Genomic DNA, 23936 nt, shown 5'->3' with positions numbered 1-23936 from the left:
TTTTTCACCTAGTTCTTTAGGGTTTTGTTGTTTCTTAAAGGCAAAATTTTTCACCTAGTTCTTTAGGGTTTTGTTGTTTCTGTGGAAAGCAAAAAAGTGTGCATTATCTAAAAAGGAATGCAAAATTTTATTTCTTATGATACTTAGCATAAAACATAAGATTTGGAGAGAAATGGAAAAAATAAGTTATATGTACTGAAGTTCATCATATCTTTGCCTGGACTTGAGAAATGTAATGGGCGGGAAATAAAAAGATAAAAAGGTAGGCTTCACTTACACTTAAAAGCCATGAATGAAACACTGAGTCACCTCTAATTTTAATGAACTCATCTAAGAGGACATTCAGTAGGTTATCACTACACTCTTAATATACCTTTTCAAAATCTTCCTTCTCTTTTTCTGGATTTGTGTCATCAAATCTCATGATTAGTTTCCCTTTAAAAGTAACCTGGTAGTGCTGGTTTAGAAGAGCAGCTTTTGCATGTCCAATATGTAAGTAACTAAAATAGAAATGTTTCAAAAAGAAATTGCATTAACAGGCGATAAAAAATTACTTCAAATTAGCCCTTTGAAGTATATGAGAACAAGTTTTAAAAAATTTTCTAAAGTTTAGTCTATTTACATTATGATCATTCTAATAAAAAGCAATATAGATACATATATGTATATAAAATACTGACACATAGGATTAAAATATTACAACTTTAGTAAATTAAATACATGCAAATCTTAATTCCATATGTACAATCTTATTAAGAAGTGACAGGTATATAAATATCATACACTTAATGTGAATTTTTTTAATTGATACAAAAAGGTGATTTTTTAAAAAGTTCGAGGCATACTGCTAACATAATCAACTCTCATTGCTACCTAATATTGCCATGTAAATATAACTTGATGGTACTGACATACACTGTCTATACTGCTGCTTGTCATCCTGTCCTGTATTGGGAAGCAAAAAGCATCATTTCTTCTGTTTTTACCTCTTGGAAGCTTACCACAAGGAAGCACGGGACAAACAAGAAAAACCACAAATGATAGATTTTTTCTATTAGAAATTTTAGTTACAAATGGACACTATAATCCTAGTCATTACTATTTCCCTCATTCATCCTGATAACATGGCTACATCTGAGTGTAGATGAGTATTACTAACATCATTATCCTATAAATGACATTTGAGAAAAAGGATCAAGGGACAAAACCTTTATTATACTAGAATAGTTTTGTAATCAAAGCTCAAAATGAAGACAGATACACAGTTTTTTCATTTCTAGAGTTTTACAATATATTTTTAAAATCTGCCTGAATAATGTGCTCCCCTTTTTTACCTTTAACCAAGTGAAAATGCACAAATTTTAAAAATGAACTCATCTAATAATGCCTCTGGGATATCATAATTTTAAAAATATAATATTTTATATACAGTAAACTAAAATAGGTAGTTTTAAGTTGTATTAGACTTATTTGATCTTAATCATGCAAATGATTCTTAAAGACATTATCTTACCCACTGGCCTCAGGAGGGAATCTGACCACAACCTTGCCCATTTCTGCACCCGGAAGTTCAACAAATTTTCCAACGTCCGGTTTCTTTTCTGTTGCCTTAAAACAAGTGAACACTTATGAAGTTGGCTGTTCTATCCACTCAACCAATAAAATCACCAAAGTCTGGGAGATACAAAATTCTCCCGATAAAGGAAATACGCAATAAATACAAAGATACAAAGTAATTCTGCTTAACATCACTTGAATCTTCTTCATGATTTTTTTTTTCCTTTAAGCAGTACCAAATAACTACAATTCTGCTTACCACTTTGGTTTCTGGTGTAGTAATATTCCATTTGGTTCCAACTGACTGAAATGCATGTTGGGATTCAAGAAAGCCAAACCAGCGCTTTATGTGAAGTGGAGCCACATTCTCTTTCAATTGCTCCTGCCACTTATTATTTCCTGTCGACAAACACACATTTCAAACAAACAATTCACTAACCTTGCCATTTCAAAAGCCGTGACTCAAATTAAGGCAGCTACATCAATGAAAACAATACTTCTCTAATGGACTATAAACTTCAGACTATTTAAGACACCGACATTTTTGCTATCTCTATAAAACATGCATGACTCCAGAAAATTATGAGTTCAGCAATATTTACTTAGCCCATCTTAATTTTTTCCCATTCTATGAGGCCCCCACAATGCCACACCAAACCAGCACTCCAATCAGAACAGTTCTGAGAATAGGGTAAGGTGGTAACTTCTGCTTATCTCCTCTATCAGACTCAAAGGTCTTTGCAAGCAGAGTTTACTTCATTCTTTGTATTTACATGCCCGGCACCTGGCACAGAGTAGGCAATTAATGAAAACTTGCTGATTGGCTCAACTGATTATATATAATTTTTAAGACTATCAAATTTCATCAGTTTTGATGTCAAAATTAAATACCAAAAGATGGTATTAAACATATCTATTCTTTAATGTCTTTCTAAACAACTAAACAATAATTTCAAACCATCTTCTCAGATATGAATAACTAGTCAGATGTTTCTATGCCATGCCCAGAGTCATTCTGGAAGTGCTCCTAGCCACACTAAGGCACATCTGGTAAAAGTCATAGGCAAATTCAGTCTTGAAGACTTTAAGGGTCTGTAATGCTGCCAGTTTGGGTGCTCTTTCTGTGCAGATGTCAACCTTCCATGTCATAGGAGACAGTTGTCCAAGAGTTTCTCCGGCTAAAAAAATTCACTTGACTAACCTATTGGTGTCTTTCCATCTATTCCTAGGCTTTTCCTTGAGCCCATGTTCAAAGGCTTTCCTTCTTGGTAGGACTTTGTAAGAGTCAGTGTTCTACCAGCATAGTCTAGGTCACCTTCAAGCCACTTTCCTCTTACTCATACTTTACCTACTGGCTCATTCCCTTCTACCAATGTATTCATTCTATGGTACATCAAAAAATCTGGAGATTTCATCGTACATCTAAATAGTCATGGACATTAAAAAGTTAAAGACTAGTCTGAATCTGAGAGATTGCACTATTAACATCTCCATCAACAGGAGTTTGCTATTTATCACTTTGTTTTTCGTCTCTTCGTTGATTCAAAAGTGGGAGTAGAGAGAAATTACCAGGGTCAAGAAAAATAGGGGGAGGGGAGAAAGGGGAGTACCTAGATAAAGCCAGCTGGAAAAGTGAGGACCCCACTGAAGGAGCTATTTATATGTAAAAACACACACACAGAGCCCCCACAGTTTTAAGGACAAGATAAAGTAGTGAGCTCTTTTTGTCTCCCCCATTACATGACTGCATGCTGATTGTAGTTAAGAGTGTTCTGATTGGAGTGCTGTTTTGGTGTGGCATTGGGGGGGTCTGTTGCATGTGAATGTGTGTAAAAGTCAGGCATTCATAAGCTGAAGACTGCATATACTTTCTATATAATATAATGCTAAGGAATAAAGCCACTCTGTAACTTAAATAAATTTATCAAACAAAACTTTATCTGATGAAATTATTGCTCGAGATTCATTAAGCAATTAGCCTAGGAAAATATATTTATGACGTATATCAATGCAGTCATTTCAAAACAATCTAGTCTACAAAAACGTAATAAAGTAGGATTCTTGTCTCAAATGTGGAAATCATATAAAGGACCCAAAATTATCCTACCTTAAATTTCTCTGTAACGATGGAACTAAAAATCTGGAAAGAAGTGATTAACTAATGGCACGTAGTAATTGCAAATTTAAAGTGCTTTAAAAGAGATGATCAGAGATACCTTTCAGTGTGGCCCAAACACACAGGTCTGCTAAGCTCAATGAGTTTCCAACTAAGTATGTTCTCAGTGACAGACAGTGATTGAGCTCACTGATTGCTGTAGTAAACAGTGTACAAGAGGATAATTTCGTAGCACTGAATTCCAACCAGTGGTCAATCTGGCAGAAGAGAAAAAAGAAGAGATGAGCCTGAAAACATTCCAACACTTAGAATTTGCTCTGGGGTGGGGAACCTATGGCCTTGAGGTTGCATGTGGCCTTCGAGGTCCCTGGGTATGGCCTTTTGACGGAGTCCAAGTTTTACAGAACAAATCCTTTTACTAAGAGGATTTGTTCTGTGGAGTTTGGATTCCATCAAAGGGCCGCACTTCTACTAGAAAAGAATATTATAGATATTCTCAGACCGGTTCTTTGTAATAGCAAAGAAAAGTTAAATCTGTAAGGGAGAATGGAAAATGATTATAATGTTAAGAAAAAAGGCATTAACGAAATGGTCTTTTTTAGAGGAAATGGTAACAGGGAAAGGAAAGAAGATAAATTCTTTCTGGAGCGGAAGAGAAGAGGAAACAAGAAAACAGTCACAAATTCAGCATCCTAGGTGTTAAAATCCTAACTATAAAGATGCCATATCAAGCAAGGGCAGGAATAATGAAATTCTCAAATAAGTGGAAATGCAAAACAATAAAAAAATCAGAAAAGATTGTTGATGACTTACTTCAGTGTGCTCCATCAGGTTACAGCCATATAACCCAGCTGAAGTTGCAACTCTAGCCAAGTAGCGAGGTATAGAATTCACATCAGTGAACGTAACATTGCTAGAATACAAGTGGAAAGACAATGCTGTTTCAGCCATTTGGCTATGGCCAACTTGAAAACTTGTCATGAGAACAATTAGTAAGACAAACTGAATTAGTAAAATCATTTTCTTCATCCTCTATCTTCCACTCTGTTCTGCCATTGACTTAGTTTTGAAATACTCAAATAAATTAAAAAATAGTCTCTCCATCTCTATAAATCATGAAAGCCTTTGATCTATATAATTTTTATATAAATATGCATTGAAAAATAGGTGTGTCTGCACTGATTATGAGAGGCAGTGTGTCACAATGGTTAGAGATCCAGCCTCAAAACCAGGGACATCTGAATTCAAGCCCCACCTCTGGCATACACTGGTTGTGGGATGTTGGACAAGTTATTTCACCTCTCAGGGCCCTAGACCAATGATGTCAAAATCAAATAAAAAGAGGATCCCTTTAGGCTGCATAATGACTGAGAAAACTTCAAATTAGCATTATCTATGTTATATTCTATTTTTATTTATTTTGTTAAATATTTCCCAATTACATTCTAATCTGACTCAGCTCCAGTTTAGAGCAGCTAGATTCTGTCTCAGATAAAGTTGACAGGCCTGGAGTCAGGAAGACTCCTCTTCATGAGACCAAATACAGTCTGAGACACTTAACTAGCTGTGTGACCCTGGTCAAGTTACTTAATCCTTAGGTAGAGAAGGAAATGGCAAACCCTTTCTGTATCTTTGCCAAGTAAGCCCCAAAAGGGGTCACAAAGAGTCAGACATGACTGAAAATGACTAGACAACAACCACATCAGCTCAAGTTCTGCAGGCAACTTGCAGTGAGTTTGATACCTCTGCTCTACACAACTCTCCCAAACTGGACACTGAAGGAGAAAATGCCAATTTAATGATAACAACAACAACAACAATAATGATGATGGTAAACTAGCATTTACATCGATTTATAAATAATATCTCATTTGGTCATTGCAACAAGCCTGGCAGGTAGGTATTATTATTATTATCCCCATTTTATAGTTGAGAAAATTGAGGTTAAGTGATTTGCCCAGGGTCACACAGCTTATCAGTATCTGAGAACAGATTTGAAGTCAGGTCTTCCTGATTCTAGGTAAAGTGTTCTATCCACCATACCACCCAGTTGACCTGAATTGATATGGGCAGTTTTCTTATCCAGGGAATATTAGTGAAAGTACAGAAGGAGTCCTCTTTCTGTTTATCTGTTTGTTTTGAATAAGAGAGATTTACTGTCTTTGAGAAATCATGGAAAAAAAGAGAAATGTCCCTGGCCTGCTGACAGGTATTTGATTTTTTTTTTAAATGGTAAGAATGAAGAAACTTCAAACTGCAGGTCAATAATTTGGGGGGGCATGGCACGAGGCAGTCGAGGGCTAAATGACTTGCCCAGGGTCACACAGCTAGTAAGGGTTGTGTGTGAGACCAGATTTGAACTCAGGTCCTCCTGACTCCAGGGCTGGTGCTCTATCCACTGTGCCACCTAGCTGCCCCCAAGGTCAATCATTTTTGACAGAATTTCAGGGGTTAGCAAACTACTGGGCTGCAGTTGGCCCTTGGGCCATAGTTTGCCTACCCCTGTTCTAGAACTCGTTGTTAAAGAGCAGGTTTGTGAACATGAATAAAGAAAACTGGTTAAAAGGAATAAAAGAATATAGTAAAAACATTAGAGAAATATATCAGGAGATACAGACAGTTTTGTTAAACTTAATACATACTTTAAAAAGCACTAAACTGTACACAAGAGAGTTCACAGTTTTATAATTCCTTTTCTTCATACACTGAATATTCTTATTAAATAACAATCATAATAAAAAGAAATAACGAAGTACAAAGCACTATCTAAAAAAGGAAGTGGGGCAGCTAGGTGGCACAGTGGATAAAGCACTGGCCCTGAAGTCAGGAGGACCTGAGTTCAAATCCGGCCTACGACCAAACACTTGACACTTACTAGCTGTGTGACCCTGGGCAACTCACTTAACCCCAATTGCCTAAAAAGCAAAAAAATAAAAATAAAAATAAAAATAAATTTAAAAATTAAAAAAAGGAAGTAATCAGAAAAAGAGAGGAATCAGAAAGCCTTCATTAAAACAAGCAATGCCAAAACCTTCTTTCCATCTCCAAAAGGATTATTAGAATAGTAGTTGGAGTACCAGGGACATGAAACATATAAACTTCCACAAGTCAATGACAAAGTCTCCATCATGACACTGTGGACTAAGTGACAGCTCTGGCCTAGAGGATACTAATGAAGGAGAGGATATGACTGAAGGACTAGACCCAAAGAGTGGTATGATTGAAAGGATCACTTCGAACCCGAAGGGAAGTATCCCTTGCAGTATAATATGGCATTATCTTGGCTGTATTCTGTTCAAGAGTTTTATGACTTAGGTGAAGACATAGGTGGTATATTTACCAATTTGCAAAAGGCACAACACTGTGAAGGACTGCCAATACAACAGGTGCTGTCAATGTTATCAAGGGATGACAATAAAGGGAGTAATTAAGTAGGTCTAGAATAAATTTTAAGTGGAAACTTGGCAGGTTTTTAGAAAGCCTAATAAAAACTCACATTTTAAAAATAGAGACACTAAACCAAGAATCCACATAAGCACATGTGTAACATGTATATATGGATATATAAAATAAAATTCAAAGTAAATTGTAAGGAAAGGCAGTGAGTGAGGGAAAATGATCATAAAAGACTTCATGTTAAAGATGGTGCTTGAACTGGGATTCCAGAATGTCCAAGTAAGGAAGGAGTACATTCCAATCACAGGTAACAGCCAGTGCAAGGGATGGAGATGGGAGATGGGAGTGCTGCATGGGACGAACAGCAAGAAAACCAATTTGGCTAAACTATAAAGAGCAATAGTATTTAAGGGTGGGTGGCAGGTGAGAATCAAGTTGTAAAGAGTTTTAATTGTCAAACACAGGAGTTTAAAAAGAAGCCACAGACACTGGTTGATTAGATGACTGACATGTTCTATGCTTTAGGAAAGTCACTTTGGCAGATCATCATCCATGACCCTCATTGGCACTTCTGAGGGCTCTGCCCCAGAACCTCTTCCATTTTCTCTATACTCTCAGTGATCTCATTAGGTCCTCTGGGCTTAAATATCATTCCATGAATATGACTCCTAAGTTTATGATTCCAGCTTCATTTTGCTTCTAAGGTTCAGCCCCATATCAACAACTAACTGCCTCTTAGAAATCCTCATCTGCATATACTAAAGTCATATTACACTCAATATGTTTAAAACAGAATTCTGCATTCTTCCCTAAAATCCTTCCCTCCTTGCAAACTTCCTATTTTAGTTGAGGGTGCCACTATCCTTTCAATCACTTAGGTTAAACATTCTTGACTCTTCACTCTCCCTCAATTCCCATCTATAGTTTCCAAGTCTTGTCAATTCTTATCTATCCTGTCCCCTTTTCCCTCTGTTCCTGTGTTTATCACCTGGGTTCAGGCCTTCATTACATGTCACCTAAATGACTGTAATAACCTCCTATTGTGTCTTCCTGCTTACAATCTCTCTTCTCTGCAATCCAACCTCCAAAGAGATTCTAAGATCACTGTCCTAATGACTATGTCACTCACCTGCTCAAAAATCTTAAATGACTCTCCTATGTCTCCAGAATAAACTACAAGCAGCTTAGCCAGAATAAACTATAAGCAGCTTAGCTTGACAATTAAATTCCTACACAATTTGGCTTCTTCTCTTCAACCCAATAATTCCACTACGGAACTGAATCCCACAGATGTTACTGACAGCAAGACTCTTAATATGAAAAAATGTTCAGAGCAGCATTATCCAGGATCACAAAAAAGCTGGAAACAAAGTATGTCTCAACAATTGCGGAATGGCTGGACAAATGGTTGAGGCATATGCATAGAATAAAATATTACTAGGCTGTAATGAACAAGGAATATGAAGAATTCAGAAAAACATGAGGAAACTTAAAATGTGATGCAAAGTGAAGCTCATACAAAAGAACAATATGTAGGGTGACTGCAACAAGGTCAATAAAGTCGATGAAGAAGGGCAACAAACTCTGGTCAAACACAACAGTCAAACGTGAGTATCATACTACCAAAGTTAAGACATAATTCTTTTTTTTGTAAATAATAAATACTTTGTTTTTACCAGAAATGTCCTTCGTAAAGGGGTTTGCTAGGACTTATCTTCTGTGTCAAAAGAAATTTTTTAAGACCTTCTAATGTGCAGGTTAAAGTGATTATTTTTAGAGACTATGGTAAACCAATAATTCATACCTGTAACAATGAACAAGTAGTATCTTGCAAGAGTCTACTCAACATAAATCCCTGTTAAAAGGTTATAATTTATAGCCTGACTTAAGGAGCTTGAAATCTTCAAACAGGATGTAAATATAAGGTATATGTACTGTGGTTTCCATCAGAATATACAAACTGCAAGATTAAAACACATATCTGCAGTTTCAGAACACTCTGAAAAGGTTTGCCAAACTTTAAAAGCAATTCATACATGAAACTATCCCAAAGAAAATAGATTCAAAAGCCTACTCTCCAAAGTTAATTTAAGAACTACTTTAAGCAATAACTGTAGGATCATCAAATTTGAAATATCCCAAACTATTTTTCAACTAGTACCTAAATAAATCAGTTTAGTTCTCTGAAGTTACAAAATTCATTTACCCCAAGCCAGGGGTAGGGAACCTACAGCCTATGTGGCCTTCTAGGTATTCAAATAGGGCCTTTTGACTGAGTCCAAGTTTTACAGAACAAATCCTTTTACTAAGGGCATTTGTTCTGTGAAGTCTGGATTCAGCCAAAGGGCCACACCTGAGGACCTAGAGGCCCACATGCGTCTTTGAGGCTGTAGCTTCCCCTGTCCTGCCCCAAACCATCAGTTGGGAAACAAGTTTAGCTGATGTTTCTTAAATTTCATTTCCCATTTTAAAATGCACTACTGTTATGAGAAATCAATTTTATACAGCCATTACACAATGGGATGGCGTTGAATGTCAACATAATGTGCTCCCTTTCCATTATAAAGCTACTACTGACTCATTATCAGCAGCAATCTCTATCCTCATCAAGTGGTTTAGAACAGTTCTCCCACTGGGAAGTTTCCTAAGGATCAAAAAGTTAAATCAAAACATGGTGGAGGGAGTGCTGGACTTGGAGTCAGGAAGACCTGGATTAAAAATCCCCTAGATAGTCACTAGTCATATAAGTATGTCACTTGACCTCTTATGGACTCAGTTCCTTCATCTTTATGTAGAAAAAATAACACCAGCAATTACCTATCTCACAGAGCTCAAATTAGATGAAATATGCAAGGTACATTGCAAATTTTAAAGCAATACAGTGTCATTATTAATAATAACAAAAATGATTGATATGATAATCATAAAATTAAAATGTTAAAATTTAAAATAAAATGGTACTGCCATATTTGATAGAAAAAAACAAAAGGAGAAGTTATAGATGTGAGCTCATGGGATACCAGAAGTTAGGAGATGGGAAGCTTTGACTGAGTTTTATAAATATGGATGCACATGATTAGCCTCAAGGCAACTGAACCCTAAGTTTTTTAGAAGTATAAAAATACAGTATAAACATTCTGAGAGCAATGAAAGATTTAAGATTATTTTAAAATTTCTACAAAGCAATAACAAAAATCAATAGCTGATTTAAAGATGTGATCAGTGCAAAATATTTTGAAAACTAAATTATTAATAATGGAAACACGCAAACAAGATTATTAACTATGGAGCTCATAAGTCACAATTTCCTGAAATTCTATATTATGAATCTTTTGGAGAGTCCGTACTGCTTAATTATAATGGTCAAAAAGTACATAATGTTTACATATTTGTTTTGCATTTGTCTTTATATCCTCAATCTCTCTATTTGCACGGCTTGGCAAAGAAATAACCTCTGAGAAGGCAGAAATCACATCTACTGAATCTGTATATAACACAGCAATGTATATACATATATAATTATTTTGATGCTGTGATCTTCAAATTAAAGACACTAAATCTTATTTAAAATTGATAATGAATAATATAAAACATCTTCATAGAAGAGACAATGAGAAAATACACCTCACTGTATTACGTTGAATATTATGAACCTTATATATGCTATATATAGTGTGTGTGTATATATATATACATATTACAATTAAATGGGACTGTGAAGAATGAGTTGTATGATTTTAAAAGAATATTCAAAAGGGTAAATCTAGGAATAATATCTCAATATATTTCCACTTATCTTAATTGTAATTGTATTCCTATTAATAACACCTTTAACAATCATGCAAAAATAACTATTTTTAATTCACACACCCAATTCAGCATTTAAAATGAACATTTAAAAATGCTAATCTAAGCAATGAGGACAGAAATGTAAAATCACTTACTCAGAAACTCGAAGGATATTCTCTTTTCCTTCTTCAACTGAAATTTTGACATTATCTTTAACATGTTCTACTGTCAACAAAGCTCCTACAAACACAACGGAAGAAAATTTAAAGTCTTTTCATAGCAGAATACATTTGTAAGCAGAATCATCAAACTTTCAGACTGAAACATTCTCTAAACACATATTACAAAATGGCAGACAGGAAATTCTTTAAAAAGAACTTATACAAAACGGTCTTTTGTCTTGAAGGAAAGATAAATATCAGGATACAGCACCAGCTCAGCCAGGTCCACTTGCTTCCAGGTAGGCACTGAAGATTAAAGTTAACTTTCTTCCTCTAGGAGGCAAGGATGGCCCAGGGCCATTATGAAACACAGTGACTTACTCCTATGTCTCTTACAATGCATAATGTAGTCAACTACTCAGAAAAATAACTCTTGCATCCTCATAGACCTACCTTCCCCTAAACTTAGTAATTTTAGAAATGGAAGATCTGAATATCATCTCAGTGCTATTCAAAATTGTGACAATGTTTGGTCTAGCAGGTACAGGGGACAATGTGGTACAGGGGACAATGTGGTACAGTGGAAAGTACTGGATTTCCTGTCAGAGGATTTGGGTTCAAATCTTGGTTTTGTCACTTACTACTTCAGTGACTTTGGGGAAGTCTTGGGTCTTAATTTCCCCAAATGTTAAATGAGAGGTTATGTCTATGTGATCTTGAAGTTCCTTTCATCTTTAAAATCTATGACTCTAAATACATAAGCAAAACCATATTAAAAACAGTATAATGTGCACTGGCTAAACTGATACTCATAAAAAGACATGATCCAATATGTATTCAAAGGCACATAAGTCAGTAGACTGCCTTAAAGATGGGATTCTGGAAAGATGTATGAGCCCCAATTAGGACCAGCTAACAGATAAGTGATCAAAGGATTTTTTTTTTCAGACCTAAGATTCATAGGTGTAGAGAACTCCCCAGTATCAATGCGGATCTGTAAATGTTCTACAATTTATAATCTTAGTGAATTTCCTGGGTCACAGAAAGTGGATGTCCTAGCCAGCACGTATCAGACAGGAAACTTGATTCCAAAGTCTTTCTGACTCTGAGGTAGGCCCTCTATTGACTACTCAGTTCTGACACTCAAAGGATATCAGTTCACAAAAGAAGCACAAATTAACAGTCACATGAAAAATATTTAAAATTTCTAATTATCAAAGAAATGCAAATTTAAGAAACATTGACACTTAAATTTCAGTAGTTTTTATTCTAGTTTTTGATAATTTAGAAAATGTTAACAATGTTCTTTCCAATGTCAGTAACAAAAAAATAAAAGCTAACATTTCTATAATGTCTACTACATGCCCCAAGCACTTTACAAATATTATCTCATTTTGTCCTCACAACAACCTTGGGGGGTAGGTGTCATCATTATCTATGCTCATGTTTCAGTTGAGGAAACTGAGGCAAAGGTTAAGTGATTTATCCAGGGTCACATATGCAGTAAGTATCAGAGGCCATATTTGAACTCGGGTCTTCCTAACTCCAGGCCTACTACTATACCTAGTATGCCAACTCTGAAAGATCCATTGGTCTAATAAAGAAGTTTAAAATGACAAAATCTAACACTGGCTAGGTTGTGGAGAAAGGAACATTACCAATGGTACAGCTGTGAAATCCAATCTGCCTTTAAAACAGTATGGTATTAATACAACAAAAGTTATTATATGTATTTCACCTTGAGCTGGTGATCACATGACTAGGACTACACCTTAAGGCTGTTACGGGCAGGCAAAAAAAAAGATGTGGCTATGTAAAGATATCCATAATAGTAAAAAAAAATCTGGAAATGATATATCTGGAAATATGCCCAACAACTAGAAAATCGTATGTGAATGTAAAGAATATTGTACCACAAGGAATGACAACTACGAAGGCTACAATGAGAATTTAGAGCTGAAAATAACTTAAAAGCTCAATCCTTCATTTTACAGGTATGGAAACAAGATGATCAGAGTGCTAGCATCACTTACACAAAGTCACAAAGCTTATAAAGGGCAGGCCCTGGATTAGGAAATAGGTCTATCAATGAAAAAATTTAGAACTTCTGTATAGTATTACAAAATGAAAAGACTGTTGAATCTAGATTCAACTCTGTCTGGCCTCTAATGCTTCCTACCTATGTCACCTTAAACAAGTTCCCTTAGCCTCCCTGGGTCTCAGTTTCTTACCATAAAATGAAGAGGTTGCATGAGATGGCCTCTTCCAGCTCTAGACCACTGATCCTAGGACCCTTCTGATCAAGTCCTTTCATGCAGACAACTGTATGTACGGAATCTATCCATTAAACAAACATCTGCTGAGTTCCTATGTACAAGGAACTTATGAGTTACTTGTGAGGGAGACAAAAGCATTTAATGGGCCAGCGAATATTAAACACTGCAACATATGCCATCATGTTTCTTTTAATAGTTCACACTATTAGTCAGATAACGCAGCTGTAAGAATAATCACTTACTCATTTAAAGAGACCGAGTTCAGATGTTTGGCTAAATAAAGCGAGTTTTTAATGCTGTCCTTTAACTGTAATCTCTTAAATACCTAATTTCAGAGATTTGAAACTTACATTTTCCCCTCAAATTACATCAGACATTCTCATTTAAGTGTTCTCAAATGCTACCTCAGCAATACCTTAAGTTAAACTAATTTCCAGGTATGCTACATAATCAAGTGTACAACAAAGTTGGAACGGCGGGAAAAAAATCAAAAGTGAAATAGTTCAATCTATATTGATGCCTTTAAAAAAAAAACAAAAAACATTTACTGGCCAATATATAAAACAAAGGTAAAATTTCCTTGATTTAAATAATTGTAATGAATTAAAGCAATGGAAAAAGTGAGCATATGACAGGCAACAAAAAATCCTTTGCAATTTTTCCCAAAGAGAGTACAAAAGGCTAAAAATGGAATCAAGATTTGAGGGTAAGGATCTTACCTGGCTCACCACTGAATATTCTATTTCTTCAAGAGAATAATTTATTTAAATCAAGTCTGTTTTTATTGATATTATTCAAAATATTATTACATACACATGAGATTTATTAACAATATCTTTGTTCTAAAAGATTTAAAGCCCCAATAAGAGTTAACAACGTCAAAACTGATTTGAATAATATGTATATCTTACCAGCCTACCAAGTCCAAAATTTGGGGGGGGGGGGGGGAAGTGATGCCAATGCACACTCAGAAAAATGACAATCCTGTTTTGATACAATTGTTTCTAAAAATCATAACTCGCATTCATGTTAACCTCTGAAAGTTCATTATCATTATTATTAGTTGGAAATACAAACCCGAATTTGGTACAAACTGGAAACTAAGCAGGGAGGTCACAGGTCAGAACCTTACTACTTCTGCAAGATAAACAGAGAAGCAAATGCACCTGCCTGCTATATGCCTCTGTCCAGGTACCCATATAAATCTGTCACCAGACATCCAAAAGGTAATGATGAGCACTTGCCTTGATCCCATTTCCTAGGGTCAGTACAGTATAGAGTCCAAAATATGAATAAGAGAAATGTGGGGAAACACAGTATGGGGTGGTGGTGGAATGTTCCCATTCTATCTTCTCCAGCAGTCTGCCCTTTTATTATTTCATCTCTCATTATTCTTCAATCTCTTCCTGTCTACTGCTGCATCCCTACTACCTACAAACACACCCATGACTCAAAAAACCCTCACTTGATCAGTCCATCATCACTAGCTTCCATTTTATAACCCTCCTCCCTTATATACACTCAATGATTCCGCTCTTTCTTTTCTCTTAACTCTGCACTTTGGTTTTGGATCTCATTATTCAAGTGACACTGCTCTCTTCAAAGTTACCAATGATTTCTTAACTGCCAAATCTAACAGCCTTTTCTTGATCCTCATTCTTCTTTATCTCTCTCAAGCTTCCAAGACAATCCATCACCTTTCTCTCCTTTAAACTCTCTTCTCTGCAGGTTTTCAGGATATTGCTCATTCCTGGTTCTTCTACTTGTCTGATTACCTCAGTCTCATTTACTGGATCTTCATCCAGGTGTACCCTGATAATCGTGGGTGTGCCCCAAACCTCTGTTCTGAGTCTTCATCTCTCTATTTCCCTTGGTGATTTTATCAGCTCCCGTAGATTCAACTAACATCTCTATGCAAAAGATTCTCAGATGTATCCAGCCATAATTTCTTGTGACCTTCAGTCTCAAGTCGCCCAAAAACCTATTGGACATCTCAAGCTGCATATCCAACAGACATTTAAACTCAACATATTCAAAACTAAACTCATTATCTTGTCCCTTCCTCCCAACCCCTCTCTTTTCAATAATTTTCCTATTAATATGGAAGGCACCACAAGCTTTTCCCTATTCCCCTTGATGCTAGAGTCTCCCCTCGGTTGATTATCACCAAATTATCTCGTATATAGCTTGTTTGTACTCCCCCGTTAGACAGTGAGCTCCTTGAGAACAGGGACTGATGGCTTAAACAAAAAAAAAAAAAAGTCTTTCCCTTTCTTTTTATCCCCAGTGCGTGGAACACAGGCACTTACTGCTTGCGACCTGGCTTGAAAGGAAATCAGTGAAGTAATTCTCAAACCCCACAACGTGTCATTTAACCAGTTGAGGCCGTCCAGTCACTCCCAGCCTCGCAAGACCCATTTTAATTAGCATTGCGGAGAGACACCAAGAGCCAAGGAAACCACCTTCAGCGATGAGGGACCAGAAAGGCGCCAAGCCACGTGTCACCAGGGTCAGGTGACTGGGTCGGGGTCTCCCTCCTGGCAACCAAAAAGTCCCCTAAAGGAAGAGCCAGGTGCCCGGCCTAGCATGTGGAGAGGGGGAGGGACTAAGAAGAAAAAGCATCTCGGGGTAGATTCAAGTCCCGGCCCAGGAAAAGTCCTCTCTGTAAGCCCGGCCAGGACTGGGCCGATGCGTCCTCGACAAGGCTTACCGAGGGGAAGGTCTTGGGGGTTCACCGTCAGACTCAGCGTCGCCATCTCGGACCGTCAGTCCGTCAGTCCTGCCTCCTTGTGAAGAAGGATGCGTGGGCAACCGGAAGATAAGACGTGTCCGCTCCGCCTGGGCCAAGGCTCCTCCTCCCAGCTCGGCACACCCAGTTTCTCCTCCCCACTTCCGGTGCAGCGGCCAAACGGCCTCGGGCAGTTCCGGAACCTTTCACAAACAGCCTCTACCACGCCGCAGGGTCCGTCTGCAAAAGAGGCACGTTGGACGGTGGAGGATGTGTCTAAGCGTTCCTCCCCTTCCCTCGCCCGGTGCCCTTGATCTGGTCCCCTCCAGTCTTCTCCGTCATCTCTTGCCTCCACCTCTGCAATCTTCACTTTCTCCATCCCTTGCCTGCTGCCTCCTCATCCTCATTGATTATGATTATGAGTACTTATAGCTAGCATTTGTATGGCGCTTTCAGGTGTGAAAAACGCTTTACAAATATCTCGTTTCAGCCGCACCACGACCCTGAACCCTGGGAGATAAGTGCTCTAATTATAACCATTTTACAGATGAGGAAACTGGCAGACAGACCTTAAGTGGTATTAACAACAGCGAGCATTTTAATCGCTTTAGGTTTTGCAAAGCGGTTTACCTATATCTACTCGTTACATCCTGCAAACAAACCTATTATTATTATTATGTGCATTTGACAGAGCTGAAGACGGAAAGGTTCAGGAACTTGTCCAGTCACCCAGCTAATAAAAGTCTGACAGAACTAGTAAGAGCTCGAATTTGAACTCGTCTTCCTGACTACCAGTCCAGCACTAGCTATCTCTTTTCTTGACCCCTCTATCCCCTCCTGCTACCGTGTCTTTCTGTGTTGCCTTTCATAGTCAAACTGGAAGAAAAGCTGATTGGAGAATGAGTGGAATCCGACAGACCCATCTGCACAGGTATGAGGCAGTGAGGGTCTGCACCAGGGTGGTGGTAGTATCAGGAGAGAAGAGGGAATGTAGGAGAGCTGTTACAAGGGTACAAACAACAGGATTTGCCAGTTGACCAGCAGGGCTGGTGAAGAGTAAAGAGAGGACGATGACATCTAGCCTAGGTGAGGGGAAGATGGCAGTATCCTTAAGAAGAAAAGTAGGAGGAGGAGAGAAAAAAGTCTTTGGCCTTTAGCAACTAAGAGATCGTTTGTAATTTTGGAGAGTAGAGTTTCAGTGAAGTAATGGATCCACTCACTGAGAGCTGAGAAGTGAGTGAGCTGTAAGGCAATGGCAGCAGCTTTTCTCCTAGTTCAGTTCCAATGGCTCTCTATTGTCTCCAGGATCAAATATAGAATCCTGCTTGGCTTATAACTGGGCCCTTCCTACCTTTACATTGGTCTTACACGCCACACTCCTACTCTGTGATCCAATGTGGGCTGTTCCTCAAAGAAGACACTCCATTTTACGACTCACATTTTCACTGGCTGTCCCCCAAGCCTTAACTTTATCCTTCCTCATCTCTGCATTTTAGCTTCTCTGCTTCTTTCAAGTCTCAGCAAAAGTCCCACCTTTTGTAAGAAGCCTCTCTCAATCCTCTTTAATGCTAGTACATGTCAATTTAATCTCTACATAGCATGTCTTGTATATATTTTTTTGCATATTGTCTTCCCCCTTAGACTGTAAGCTCCCTGAGGTAAGGGACTATCTTTTGCTTCTTTTTGTATCCCCAGTGCTTAGCATAGTGCTGGCACATAGTAGGTGCTTAATGTTTATTGATAGTGCCTTCCCAGTTATCTCCAATTTATCCCATACATCTTATTTATACTTTCTGTCTTACCCCATTAGTTTGTAAGTTCTTTGGAAGCAGAGATTATGTCTTTCTGTATTTCTTTGTATTCCTAATGCTTAGCACAGTGCCTAGCACATCATAAAGACTTAAATGCTAATTGACTGACCCATAGAAGAGACTATATCTCTTTCAACCTGTTTCCTCATCTCAAAAATGGGAGTAATATTGTTGAGGTTCAGGGGCACCTCAAAATGGTGGGGTGTGTGGTGTATGTGTGGTGAAGCCTTCTCCAATGAATTCACTCAGGCTGTCTCCAAATCAAATAAAGGCACTTATTGAGGATAACACAACACACCAAGCAGGCTCCTTTACCCCTTAAGGGAGACAAAGTTTAAAGGGAGACCCCAGCTTAAGGGGCAGCTACTTGAGAGGTGCCCCCCCCATAGAAGGCAGCCCTGAAAGGGAGATGGCCACTTCAGGGGGATACCATATAAAGGAAGACACCCCATTAAGGGGGACACGCATTAGCCTGGAGAGGTTAGGGATTCTTTATAAAGGAAAACCTGCCATGGCAAGAGAAGATGAGGTAACCAGGGACAGTCGTTTTTAATTTCAAGCATTATATAGACACATAATTATTCCATGGTTCAGTCCTGGGCAGAGCGGTTCTGGTTAGTTTCTGGAATTTCATCAACCAGCCTACTTGAATCTCAGTGTCTCCTAAAGTGGCTTTAAGTGGTATTTGTGATAATGGGCTTCTCCTGGACCAGCCTATTTGAATCTCATCATTCCCCCCCCCCACCAAGAAGTAGGCACCCAAATTCATTTGGGAAAAAGGTCAAGAGTCATGCATTCCTCATCAATATCACCTACCTAACCAGTTTGTTGAGAATTAAATGAGATGATATAAATAAAATCCTCTGTAAATCTTTTTTATTAAGGTATCACTGATCTTTCATTTATTCCTTAGTAGAGCAACTATTTATAAAATATCTATTTTGTGCTGGATTGTGCTAGGCCTGGAAACGCAAAGACAAAAACAAAAACAGAAAACACAAAACTAAAATAGTCTTAGTCCTCGACGATTGTACACTAGGGAAAGCAATACTTACACAGTAAGGAAATATAAAACATATTCAAATACTTGCATAGGTATATAGTGTCTTCAATTTAAATGTTCCCTCAGGTGATATTTATTGTAACCCATCCATGCCTGCTCATTCTATGTGATTCTTGGTCATGCTATCCCATAAATTTGCCACAAGGATTCGGGATATTGTATGGGTGGCCACAATCACTTCATCCTAATATCCCAAGGATGCCACTTGAGGACTCTGATGCTCCATCTATCAAACTTCACCTTTGCCTTGCAACCAACTCATCTTGCTTTTTTAACTCTCTGTAAATCTTAAAGTGCTACGTAAACACTAGCTATTTTTTTTTATTGCTATGCTACCATCTCTCTGCAACAGAGTTCTTTTGCCTGGAGCTAGTGGCACTCCTCTTTAGCTTCTTAGAATACTTATCTTTTTTCAAGACTCAGCTCAAGTACCACCTCCTACAAATAGTCTTTCCTGATTTCTCCCCCTTTCACTCTTAAGTGTTCAGCATTCTTGACCTACTTATATTATCCTGTATTTACTTAACTATACATATGTTGTGTCACAAAGTGGAATGTAACCTCCAGGAGGGCCAGAACTGTTTCATTTTTGGCTCTGTATACCCAGCACCTATTATAATATCTTATACATAGTACACACAATGTCTACTGGACTGAAATTACAGGACTTGAAATCCTAGAAAGTTTTACAAAGAAATCAGAATAAATGAAACCATTTATTTAGTATAGTTAAACATAAGAAATTCAATTAATACAAAAATTAAATAATGTGTAATTTTATCATAAGAGTATCTCTCATAAAGCTATTTCACCAACATAGAAAATAACATTTTGTAGGAGATATAATAAAAATCATAATAATTTAGAGGATAAAGTCATTTAACAAAATAAGATTCATGTAGCATCTAAGCTTTGTGCCTTAAATCAAATGAGGAAATTTTACAGGAATGCTGACAGTATTATTAGCAGGGCTCAAAACTGAACCTTTCCTTTTTATCCCTATAGAATGTAGGCCAAAATTTTGCCATGAGTCAATAGGTATCAAGTGTGATCATTAGGATCCTAATTTGGCTGTTTCATAGATCTAGCTTACCAGCTTAAAGGTGATACTCTTTATTTCAAAACTGGAACTATGAATTTATCAGAATTCATTAATTATTTACGCTGCTCTTACTGTATAAACAATATCACTAATCAATAACAATAAAAACAAAAATAAATCTATTTTCATAATTTTAAAATATTTATTAACTTGAATATCAAATGTCATTGTTTTCACTGGTAAGTAGATAATATGTCTCTCATGGCACAAGAGCTTTCTTTACAGTCTCTGGAACTCGGCTTGCATAATAGTCATGATTCCTCAGTGTGGCAAGGACACCAGCAGAATTCATATGTTTTACTTCCTTATGGTACTGAAGGGCATTTCCATGAATATCAGTCAGTTTACCTGGAAGTAAAAAATACAAATACAGCATTGATTCCTCATAAAAGACTTTACATTTCAGGCTAGAAAAAGTGGTTGTTTTTTTCCTCTCACAGAAATGGTTTTCAATTATTTCTAAGTATGATACAGAAAGAAACACAAAATTAACAGAGCACTCCCAGGTTGAAAGAGAGGGTGAACAAAAAGAAAAAATTATGATTTAAAGACTGAAAATTTGAATTTACTTAAGAGCTATATATATAGCTCTTAAAGTATTAGTTTTCAATTGAATGAAAAATAAGTGTCATAAAATTTTACAGCTGACATTGACCTTAAAACTCATCTAATCCAATCCCTTAACCCTAATTCTGAGGATTATTTTGTTTATTTAAGCCATTGGTTACCAGGTCAATTTAAATATGAGCTTAAAAATTCCAGGATAATAAATCCTAAAAAGAATAGAAGTTTTAATCCCAGTAGACAAGACTGGTTGAACATTCAAAAGTGGAAATGATTTACGCATCTTCTTTCCTATTTCAGAGATGAGGCAGAATACTTATATAATGTATATAACATAAAATTTGTATTATACATGTACTATACTACATTATATACATATATCACATATTATATAATAATAAGTGTGGAACACTGTATAATGTCAGGATTTTTCAATGTACTGGTTCATTTCGTTGAACTGTATATTCTTTTTTATGAGAAACAGCTCTATGGGAGGGTAGGGTGGGGAATACATTAGGAAATGTAAGTGATATAAAAACAAGATTCAATCCAAATTTATCTTTTTAGAAAGAACAAAAGACATTAATAAAAAAGAAAATATATGATTTTGATAAAAGAAATGGCATTTCAAATGTTTGCTTACTCATTGCACCCTGGGCTCTTATTGGGTGTTTATGTGGTTTATTTTCCTGGTAGTTATTTTAAACCCACACTAATCATTCTCTATTATTCATTTCTCAATCATTCTTAAATCAGCATTACAAAAAATGTGCTTATTCATATATTTTCTGCTCTCATTTAAAAAAAAACTTCCCAAAGTCTGATCCATGTTTATATCATAACATTCATCTCTGTACACATAACTTATCTCTGTACATGTAACTTTAATCACCACTCTGTTCTTCATTCCTCCTACTTCATATAACCTTTCATTGACTTTCTGATTTTGCTAATTTGTTTCTTCTTTTTTAATCCATTTTTTTTCCTTCATGGACCTTTTATGCCCATTTAACTGGGACTATAGTTTCAGTGAAATATATTCACAAAATAAAGCTGTAGTATGTTATAAAATTTAGCACTGAATAGCTTGATGAGAAATAGACTATCTTAAGTAAAATGGAGGAATTAAAAAAAATCAAATGTTTTCCTGGAGTATATTCTAGGTGATAAAATCAATTTTATGAGGAAGTGTTTACTAATAATAAAGATGGACCAAGGGACAGTTTTTAAAAGCATTTTAATGTGATGTGTATTTAATGTAATGTAATGTGTTTAGATGGGGAGTTTCCCTCTAAATTTAGGCCATGTTGCACACAGCACAGTGGAGTGCAAAGTCCACATGTGGCTCAATCAGTACTAATTCAGAATATAAGATCTGAGGAGGTAGAGCCAAGATGAGAGAGTAAAGACAGGGGCTTGCCTCAGCTCTCCCCTGAACCCGTCCAAATATCTTTAAGTAATGACTCTAAACAAATTCTAGAGTGGTAGAACCCACAAAAAGATGAGTTAAACAATTTTCCAGCCTAAGACAACTTAGAAAGTTGGCAGGAAAGGTCAGTTGCACCAAGGTGAGAGAGGAGCGCAGTCCAGTGCAGGCTGCGCCACCACAGACTAGGCCCCAGTGCAGATCTGGACCCAGCAAACCAGGAGCAGGCTTAGGGAGACTGAATCAGTGGCAGCAGTGGTGGTTTCCAGACCTCTCAGCTCACAGATGCCAAAGACAACTTAGGAGATTGGCAGGAAAGGTCTGTTGCACCTAGGTGAGAGTGGAGCACAGTCCAGCAAAGACCACACCAGCACAGCTCCAGCCCCAGCAAACCAAGAGCAGGCCTTGGGAGCCACTGAATCAGCAGCAGCTGCTTCTAGAACTCTCAGTTCACAGATGGTAAGGGGGTCAAACAACTGGTCATTACATAGGTCTCTTTGCTAGCATCGAGGCAGGATTTTGTTGGTTGCCCATCCTCGGACATAGGTCACACTCCTGGGTGGCAGTCCCAAGGTGAGGAGGAGCCCTAGCACACCAGAGCTTGTGGCCACAGTGGAGCAGGGACCCTTCTCACAGTTCTGGGGCAGAAAAGAATGCTTGTGGTCACTCACAGACCAGAGCACAGGTCAGGAAAGTAGTAAACACCTCTCCTTAGATCATACCACCTCCGAAGAACTGAAAACTTACAGGTTCCTAGGAGTATCTCTGAAAACAGTTCCCCCTGAAGCTTGGGACAGTGCCCACTTCACCTGTGAAACAAAGCCCCACTTTAACAAAGAGCTAAAAATAAGTAATAGACTGGGAAAAGAAGCAAACAATAGAAAAAAAATTCTGACCATAGAAAGTTACTATGGTGACAAGGAAGATAAAAACACATACTCAGAAGAAGATAACCAAGTCCTTTATCCAAAGCCTTCAAGAAAAATATGAATTGGTCTCAGGCCATGGAAGAACTCAAAAAGATTCTGAAAAATCAAGTAAGGGAGGTAAATGAAAAATTGGGAAGAGAAATGAAAGTGATGCAAGAAAATAATGAAAAATGAGTCAACAGCTTGGTAAAGAAGGCGCAAAAAATACTGAAGAAAATAACACCTTAAAAAACAGAGTGAACAAGGGGTGGGGAATCTATGGCCTTGAGGCCACACATGGCCTTCTAGGTCCTTGGGTGTGGCCTTTTGGCTGAATCCAAGTTTTACAGAACAAATCCTTTTATTAAGTGTATTTGTTCTGTGAAGTTCGGATTCACTCAAAGGGTTGTACTTGAGGTTTCCCACCTCTGGAATAGGCCAAATGATAAAAGAGGTACAAAAAAGTCAATGAGGAGAATACCTTAAAAAGCAGGATTGGCCAAATGGAAAAAGAAGTACAAAAGCTAACTGAAGAAAATAATTCCTTAAAATGGAATTAGAATGGAGCAAATGGAAGCTAATGACTTTATGAGAAATCAAGAAACAATAAAACAAAACCAAAAGAATGAAAAAATAGAACACAATGTGAAATATCTCAGGGGACAAACAACTGACCTGGAGAATAAATCCAGGAGAGAGAATATGAAAATTATTGAACTACCTAATAGGCATGATCAAAAAAAGAGCCTAGACATCATCTTTCAAGAAATTATCAAGGAAAACTACCCCAATATTCTAGAACCAGAGGGTAAAATAAAAATTGGAAGAATCCACCAATCACTTCCTGAACAAGATCCCAAAATGAAAACTGCAAGGAATATTAAAGTCAAATTGCACAGCTCCCAAGTCAAGGAGAAAATATTGCAAGCAGCCAGAAAGAAACAATTCAAGTATCATTGAGCCACAGTCAGGATAAGACATTTAGCAACCTCTACATTAAAGGATCAGAGGGCTCAGAATATGATATTTTAGAGGACAA

The 23936-nt window shown here is 37.2% G+C and overlaps 2 protein-coding genes across 3 annotated transcripts in view; both read right to left on the bottom strand.

Annotated features, from left to right (window-relative positions):
• LOC114049648 (bifunctional glutamate/proline--tRNA ligase-like) overlaps positions 1-16125 on the bottom strand; it is a 70765-nt gene extending 54640 nt beyond the window's left edge. Inside the window, exons 1-7 of the mRNA XM_027870923.1 lie at positions 16006-16125; positions 11014-11098; positions 4487-4586; positions 3774-3930; positions 1817-1956; positions 1514-1608; positions 374-500 (exon numbers count right to left, since the gene is read on the bottom strand). Of these exons, the coding sequence (XP_027726724.1) occupies positions 374-500; positions 1514-1608; positions 1817-1956; positions 3774-3930; positions 4487-4586; positions 11014-11098; positions 16006-16051 (750 nt within the window). The 5' untranslated portion in view covers positions 16052-16125. The remainder of the gene's footprint in view (positions 1-373; positions 501-1513; positions 1609-1816; positions 1957-3773; positions 3931-4486; positions 4587-11013; positions 11099-16005) is intronic.
• Positions 16126-19657: 3532 nt separating this feature from the next.
• Positions 19658-23936, bottom strand: part of LOC114050017 (3'(2'),5'-bisphosphate nucleotidase 1) — a 40216-nt gene continuing 35937 nt past the window's right edge. For both annotated transcript variants that reach the window (XM_027871536.1, XM_027871537.1), the window contains exon 9: positions 19658-20347. In XM_027871536.1, the coding sequence (XP_027727337.1) occupies positions 20199-20347 (149 nt within the window). In that variant the 3' untranslated portion in view covers positions 19658-20198. The remainder of the gene's footprint in view (positions 20348-23936) is intronic.

The sequence above is a fragment of the Vombatus ursinus genome, unplaced genomic scaffold, assembly GCF_900497805.2.
Source record: "Vombatus ursinus unplaced genomic scaffold, bare-nosed wombat genome assembly UNPS02014798.1, whole genome shotgun sequence".
Taxonomy (NCBI): domain Eukaryota; kingdom Metazoa; phylum Chordata; class Mammalia; order Diprotodontia; family Vombatidae; genus Vombatus; species Vombatus ursinus.
This window is presented reverse-complemented; position numbering and strand designations above follow the sequence as displayed.